This window comes from Nannospalax galili, unplaced genomic scaffold (assembly GCF_000622305.1).
Source record: "Nannospalax galili isolate Female #2095 unplaced genomic scaffold, S.galili_v1.0 scaffold562, whole genome shotgun sequence".
Lineage (NCBI taxonomy): Eukaryota > Metazoa > Chordata > Mammalia > Rodentia > Spalacidae > Nannospalax > Nannospalax galili.
Genome location: NW_008348205.1, coordinates 62,696 through 71,265, shown reverse-complemented (window position 1 = coordinate 71,265; position 8,570 = coordinate 62,696). Strand labels below are relative to the sequence as shown.

Sequence of the window (8,570 nt, the reverse complement as noted above, 5' to 3'; positions counted from 1 at the left end):
ATTTAATTTACTATATATTTTAAATTTTATGTGCATGAGTGTATTGCCTTCCTAACCTCAACTTTAGAAGGCCTTCTAATGATCACAGGGAAGTATGTTTGTTTATCTCCTTGTTGAAAGTAGAGTACAATCTTTACTTTCTTTTTTTAATTTTTATTTTATTTATTATTTTTATTTAATGTTTATGAGTGTATTGCCTGCATGTATGTGAGTGCACCTGTGTCAGGCAATACCTCGGAAGTCAGAAGAGGGTTTCGGGTTCCCCTGGAACTGGAGTTAAGGATGGTTCATAGCTGCCATGTGGGTGCTGGAAATGAACCCAGGTCCTCTGTAAGAGCAGTCAGTGCTCTTAACCACTGAGCTGTCTCTCCAGCCCCTTATAATCTTTGATTTCTAAATGACAAAATATAAACTGTTAAACCCTCAGAAGTTGGTCCCCTTCCCCTTTTTCCAACACTCAATGGATAGAAACAAGTTTTCTTTTGATGTTCTCCTGGCCAATGTTTTTTTATCCATACCACAGACTTTACTGTGTGCTTATTTTTTAATATAACTGTTCCTGAGGATCTGAGAGGCAATACTCAGCACTAGCTGCTGCGTGTCATACCATGTTAGCATCTAATCTGTCAATAAGCAACTGTTTTTTTTTTTTTCTTTGATTTTACATGTTCAACAAAAAAAGTTACCATTTTGTGGAAAACATCTTCAGGACATGACAGGGATGTTGAACCCATGAACTTTCAACAGCTATGGCTGCCTGCACCAGACCTGCACATGACCACACCAGGGATGGGGGGAGGGTGCACAAAGCCAGAGCCCTAGATGAGGAGCTCCAGGCTGTGGCCAGCTGCTGAGAGAGGAAAAGTCAGCTCTCTTCAGGGATGAACCTCCCAATAGGTTGCCCATGACTCAGTAATCAGATTTTTATTTTATTTTATTTTTTTGCATTTTAATTGATTTCTTTGCGATTTTCATCCAATGTAGTTTGATGACATTTAGATCTGCTCCCTTCTCCCTATCTCCCCCAACTTCCCCAGCCCAATTTAATGAACTCTCTTACATGTATGATACCGCCTATAGTGTATAAGGCATGTCCTCCAATGTCCTTCAGTGTGGATCCATCCACTGGGCCCTCCAGGAGTCCCATCCCTTGAAGACATGGTCTTTCCCCCTCACTGTAGCCATTACTTGCCAGAAGTTCCTTAGGTTGGGGTTGGATTTCTTAATCCACTTCCCTATGTCTACGTTGGGATTTTGCCTGGTTTCAGCTTGCATAGTCCAGCTTTCTTATTTGTCTTAGAAACATAATCTAAAATAATTATATAATCCAGAGAGTGCTTTTGCAGTAATGCATCTATAGTATCACTAACTCAATAAAAACCAGAAATGGAATAAGGGGTAGAGAGAGGGATAATGTACCCCTCAACTCTCATCAGTGAGGCTTCCGTGTACATCAGGGTGCATGCGATACACACAGAAGGCCACAATTGGCCAAGTTTTGGAGAATAAGAGACTGTGGAGTGTAAGACAGGACTCTTACATGGAACCTCACCCACCCATGGCTCAGGGACCAGTGCAGAAGAGGAGTCAGAAAGATTTTAAGAGCCAGGGCTGGTTCATGAACACAGGGAGGTGGAAGCTTCCAGGCCACTAGAGGCTTGCTCATGTGAGCCTGCAGCAGTGGTGGCATTGAGCATGGGACCCATGTCAGCTCAATTAAACAAGGGCCCAAAGGGGTGGTGAGAAATAGGTGGTGGGCCAGCACTAGATTGAGAACTATTTGAGACTGATTGCTGCTGGATGAGAGTGAGTATAACGTACACACGACCACTGGATGGGCTGACTAGACAGTGGACGCATTTACACTGAAGGGCATTTGGGTACAAACACCTGAATGAATAGGACTCAGCATGTATGGCAGAGTGCAGAGGGTTTGGTGGGAGAGTAGGGGGAGGCATGGATTGGGGAAGGGGTCTGGATTTGAGTGGGAAATGTCTAAAAATTTAAAAGCTCAATAAAAAAGGAAAACCAGAAGAAATGTAGAAGACAGAGTTGCCATGGTTCCAGAGTTTACCCTAGTCCACGAATCATCAGCTTCTCCTCTTCTCTGCCCATCCTCACACTCAGGAGAGAACGGATCTGGCCAAGAGATGCCAACAGGTTGATGGTGTCTTCCACAGAGACGCCGTTGATGGTGTAGGTCTTCGGCAGTGCCCTGACTAGGCCTCCGATGCCGTCATATTGCCGATGTAGCAACACAAACATGGCCCTCACCAGCTCGGGGTCCTCAATGACAGACTCTTGAGCCCACCGGACCATGGTCTCAGAAATCAGCTGCTGTAGACTGGCTGTATGGAAGGTTTGTGTGGGAAAGCAAACAGTAAGAAGACATATCAGCTGCGCAACCCATACCCTCAAACTGGTACTGCCATTTACACACAAACTTCAAAGGCCAGGACACTGCAAAGACACGTCCAATATTCTTTATAAATGTAATTTAAGTATTAGCACTATTTCCATAGAGATCAGTAAGATTTAAAAAATATAATAAAAGTTGTACCCCTAATAAACACGTAATATATAATTTAAAAAAATATATATGCACTCTCACCTAAAGGAATTTCTCATAATTTAAATAAGCTGTTACAAAATTATAGGCAGTTGTGGTTTGAATGAGAAATGGGGCAGAGGCTCATGTTGTTGAACACTCGGCCCCAGTTGGTGGTGCTGTCTGGAAGGTTATGGAACCTTTAGGAGAGCTTTGTTAGAGGGAGTACATCACTGGGAGCAGGTTTGGGGTTTTATAGCCTTGCCCCACATCCTGTGGTCCTTTTTCTTCTTCCTGTGTGTGGATGGAAGGTGACCCCTGGCCTTACCTCCCCCCCACCACTCTCCTCACCATGACGGACAGTATCCCCTCTGGAGTGGTGATCCGAAAGGAGCCCTTTTCCCCTAACTTGCTTTTGGTCTGGGTATTTTGCCACAGGAATAGAAAAGAAATTAACACACAAGCACTTTGGATTACTGTTCACAGTCCATACACCAATGGAAGTACAACCACAAACACAAGGTGCCTGACCTTTAGCTGTATTTGCTTTGTTCCATTATTTTCTCCCTGAAGAGATGATATCATTCCATCTCCAAAGGTCAATCACAGAAAACTCAGGTAGTGGTTGTTTAACTCATTTGTAAGACTGATCATATCAGTATGTTTTTACTTAAATTGGGGTCCTGTACTGTCACTTAAAATGTCTCTGAACATATTTGATTGTGAAGTTGTACTGATCTGAAAAGTTATGCCAGACATAAGACTCCAGGGCTATCTGTGGTATAACAAGGAGCATAGGCCATGAAAGTGACAGAAATAGCCAAACATCTTAAAATGAGTAGAATTACCAAACTTAAGTTGGAATTGAGGTGATTGATAAGTAGATAGTGATACATAGACACTGCATTTCTATCATTAATACACTAACTTCAAAAGAAGTTGTTTATTTTGTACCTAGATATTTAAGGAAGAATAGTAACATAAGTAATATAATAAGTATTTAACATAATAGTAACATAATAAGTATTTAAGGAACATCTACCAAATTTATCCACCCCCCCAAAAAAAGTCAATATATTTCCCTAAGTCTCAAGATCTTGCTGTTATGTTAACCGCTGAGGTCATGAACCCAATAAGTATGATTCATAAGAAATTTTAAAAACTCTGATTTTGAAGATGGCCTGCTTCAAATTTTGTCATGTCTTAGAAGAATAAATTTAGAATAATAAGATGAATAAGATTTTTTTCTAAAACTAATAAAGTTTTGGTATGGTTTTCTTATTTTCCAGAAAGAGTCCTTAAAAAGCCAGTTCCATTATCTTAAAATTGCAGATCTCAGAAGTGTAACCTTAGGGATTTGAGATCCCAGATGGGCATGGTCTCCAGGCCTTTGATCCCAATACTTGGGAGGCAGAGGCTGGAGGCTCTCTGTGAGTTTCAGGCCAGCTAGAACTATACAGTGAGGCCCTGTCTCAAAAAAGCAAAACAATAACAGAAAGAAAAAAAAAACCCACAAAGGGTCCACAACACTTTCAGGAAGGAAGAACCACCTCTGTAGAACTCGGGGCAGAAGGCGGTTTATTTGGGGTCAAGGATCAGTAGCCCCTTTTCTTAGTTAAATAGGGTATAATGAACCAGAAATACATACTTTGGGAAAAGATTGATAACCAAAATACAGCTATAGATAGTTCCTATTTAACCTTAAAGGGAAAGGTTTCATATGACATAGTCATTTATGGGAGGGTACCAAAGGGGAAGGGGTATAAAGATGATTTTATGTATAAAGTACACAAAAATTCAATAAAATTTTATTTAAAAAATAGAGGCACATGCCTTTAATCCCAGTACTCGGGAGGCAGAGGCAGGCAGATTTCTGTGAGTTCAAGGTCAGCCTGGTCTACACAGTGAGTTCCAGGACAGATGGGGCTACAGGGAGACCCTGTCTCAAAAAGAGAAAAATAATAATAATAATAAAATTACATACAATATATACCTATGAAAACTAAATTATTCCCTTTTTGTGTTCATGTTCATATGTAAGTACATGTGTACATATGTACAGTGTGTATATATGGGGGGGCAGGGGTTGATGTTGGGTGCCTAGAACTCACTATGTAGACCAGGATGGCCTTGATCTCACAGAGATTTGGCTGCCTCTGCCTCCAGAGTGCTGGGGTTAAAGGTGTGCACCACCATGCCCGGCTCCACTGTATTTTTTACCACAGGGACTGTCATCAGCTTGGAGCTCACAGATTCAGCTAGATGGCCTGGCCAGCAAGCCCCATGGGTCCTTCTGTCTCTGCCCCTCCAGGATTACAGGCTGTGTCACTGGTTTTTACATGGGTGCTGGGGATCCAAATCTGGGTCTTCACGCTTGCACAGCAAGCACTTTATTGAATGAGTTATCTCCCAAGCCCCACACCTTGTCTTGACAGTCTATGACCTAACACCTGAACTGTTAGCTCTCCAGGGAACTCCCTCCAGAAGCTGCCTACTTCTGAGTTCTATAGGAAGGGACTTCAGAAGCCCATTCTTGGAAGTTGGGATCTCCGTCATCTCCCTTGCTGAGTGTAGTGTTCATTCTCAGGATAAACAGATGTCACGGCCGTGGCATTGGGCTAAGGCACTTTCAAATGCTTACAGGACTTCTTGGAATCCCTTGCAATTGGCTTTTCAGCTTGCTTCTTCTTCAGGTAGGTCACTTTTTCTACCAAGGACAGCAGACGGCCTCTGATGGTTAAATCATTGCTTCCATCCAGCGAGCCATCCTCATCCAGCTCGATCCCTGCACCAAGAGGGAGAAGACAAAATATCTGAAAAATTGGTGAGGAACGAGTCTCGGGCTCTGCAACCTTTCTCTCCACAGCTTCCAGAAAAGTCTCAAATGCCTCAGAGCCCATCCCAGGCAGTCTCACCCAACAGTGCTCAAACGTGATTCACTTAAGCAGTTTCTTTGCCCCCTCTCTCCCCTCCTCTGTACCTGTCATGCCAACAACTGTGATAAAATTCAAAGCAAGTCAAGAGCAAAAGGCTCTCAGGAGTGAAGATCCATCTGCTGTTTGACTGTAAGCATCACTGTCTTCACTGTTGTTTGTCTAGACCTCTATTCCTCCCTGCCTGGAAACCCCAGGACTTCCACCCTCTTCCCTTCCTTCCAAATATGTCAGTGTTTCCATAACTTGAGAGGTAGAGAGAACACACATGATTAGGTGTCCCAAACCAGGGGATGTTTCCCATCTGTAGCAATAATTCTGCCATTTTAACATATCACTTTTTTGATAATATATTTGTGGCATGACATTTAGGCATTTAGTGGTTTTATCATTCATAAAATTAATATAAAACATTCTATTTTTTTAAGATACCTTTATGTTTATGAGTGTTTGCCTGCACGTATGTGTGTTCAGTGTGTGTGTGCTTGATGCTCATGAAGGCCAGAAGAGGGTGTCAGATCCCCTGGAACTGGAGTTACAGCATCTGAGAGTTCATGATATGGTGCTGAAAACTGAACCCAGGGACTCTGCAAGGGCAAGAAGTGTTCCTAACTGCTGAGCCATGTCACCAGCACCCAATGTGTTATTCTCAATCTCTTCTAAAATGAGATACACATAACCTTACTGATACAATTGCTATCATCTATCTATCTATCTACCTATCTATCTATCTATCTATCTATCTATCTATCTATCTATCTATCTATCTATCATCTATTTCTCATTTATCTATCCATCATCATTTATCATCTATCTATCTATCCATCATCTAGCTATCATATATCCATCAATCACCTACCACCTATTTATCATTTATCTATCTCATCATCTATCATCTGTTTATGTATGTATATATTTCTATCTATCATCTATTTATCATATATCTATCAATCACCTATCACCTATGTATCATCTATCTATCTATCTATCTATCTATCTATCTATCTATCTATCTATCTACCTACCTACCTATCTATCTACCTATCATCTATCATCTATCAAGTAGCTACCTTTCCATTATTTATCTATCTATGTAGCTCTGTATCTATCATCTATTTACATACTTTTCTATTTAATCTATGTATCTATAATCTATTTATCTAACTTTCTATTAATCTATCTATGTATCTATCATCTATCTACCTCTCTACATAGTCATATTTATCTGTCTCTCCACATCACTGAAAAAGAAACTGACCAATTCATTGCCCTTCATTAAATCACAAACCATAATCACATCATTTCATAATGGAGCACAGAAATACACATCTAGATCAGCTAAAGTCTTGCATTTTAAAAGTTCTTATAGTTGTTGACATATGGCAATATATAGTTTCCTAGACATTATTTTAAAAAGAAATATGCAAGATTTCCTAAGTCGGTCCTAAATGGTGCATCTTCAACCAGTTTATCTAGTACTGGGATCAAATTTCTTTCTTAAAAATATCTTTGTTGAAGTACAATTGACAGGTAAAAGTTACTCATATTTACTATATGCAATTTGATGCATTTGGACATTCACGCACACCCATGAAGCCAATCACTTAATCAAAGCAGTACTCATAAAGTCATGACCTGTAAGGTTCCTCATGTTTTTATTATTATTACTAATAATATTGTTATTTGTTCTTTTTTGGGTTTGTGTTGTAAGAATACTTAACAGGAGGGCCACTCTTTCACACAGTTTTAAGAACACACACAGTTCTGGCAGGCTTCTGTTGTATAGAAAATCTCTACAATGTATCATCTTGAACAGTAGAGATTTTCCCAACACTGATCAGACAGACCCCCCCAACCCCCCATGGATGTGCCACCAGCATGTCTCCTTCCCTGCCAAGAGGGAAAGAACTGTGGTCATTTGTGGCTCCATTGTCCTGCCTCTCTGATTTTCCTGCTCCTCCTGGCTTATGACACAATGACAGCTAACCCTTTTGCCATAATAAATATATTATTATCAGACTGTCTAACAGACCTATCACATACTTGCTTAATTTTGCCCCAGTGTAGATAGAGTAGTCAGGGCAATGACTCAAGATGATTGTCCTAGTCAGCACTAACTGTAACCTGCCACAGCCCAGAATCACCTGGAAAAAATGTCTCAGCTGAGTATGTGTCTTTGTCAAGTTGATCTGTGGGCATGTTTGTGAGAGAGTGTCTTCATTGTTAACTGATGTAGGAGTCTCTGGCCCATGGCAGGTGGTCCTGGAGGTATAGAAAGCTAGCTGAGCTCCCAAGCATGAGCCAGAGGGAGTGCCAGCAAGCAGCATCCTCCGTGGTCTCTGCTTCAAGCTCCTGTCTTGAGTTCCTGCACTGACTTCCCTCAGTAATGGACTGTGACCTGAACGCATAAGCCACATAAATCCTCTCATTCCTTAAGCTGCCTTTGGTCATGGTGTTTGTCACAGCAACAGAGATCAGACAGAACAATGACCTTACCACAGTGTGTCATCAGGTCCTCGTGGAAGTCCAGGAGTTGGTCTCGGATCTCTTCGGGACATGGACATTCACTTTTGTCATCCTTAAAATTGAGAAGCATGTTGATCTGGAGGATGAAAGTCACAGGGGAGGAATCATGAGGGACAGATGCACTGGGGAAAACACTCAAAGGTAAAACCAAACCATAGAAAGCTCTTTTCAAATGTGCACAAAATACCTACAATCAACTATTGATCAATTAAACTAGAATCACAAACAAGTCAAATCCTCCAAAGTCTAATGGGATGGAAGACAGTCATGTGATCATGTCGATGTTTCCTTTTCTTTTACAAAATGTTATACTCTAGTCAAACATGGTGGCATACGCCTGTAGTCCCAGCGTATGGAATCACAAACAAGTCAAATCCTCCAAAGTCTAATGGGATGGAAGACAGTCATGTGATCATGTCAATGTTTCCTTTTCTTTTACAAAATGTTATACTCTAGTCAAACGTGGTGGCATACGCCTGTAGTCCCAGCACTCGGGAGGCAGAGGCAGGTGTATCTCTGTGAATTCAAGGCCAGCCTGGTCTACATAGTGAGTTCCAGGACAG

The 8,570-nt window shown here is 41.2% G+C and overlaps 1 protein-coding gene across 1 annotated transcript in view; it reads right to left on the bottom strand.

Moving 5' to 3' along the window:
* Positions 1-8,570, bottom strand: part of LOC103743548 (ryanodine receptor 2-like) — a gene marked incomplete at its 5' end in the record, with an annotated part of 111,152 nt that overhangs the window by 42,256 nt on the left and 60,326 nt on the right. The window contains 3 exon segments of the mRNA XM_029569232.1: positions 2,075-2,348; positions 5,190-5,333; positions 7,978-8,083. Coding sequence (XP_029425092.1) covers positions 2,075-2,348; positions 5,190-5,333; positions 7,978-8,083 — 524 coding nt within the window.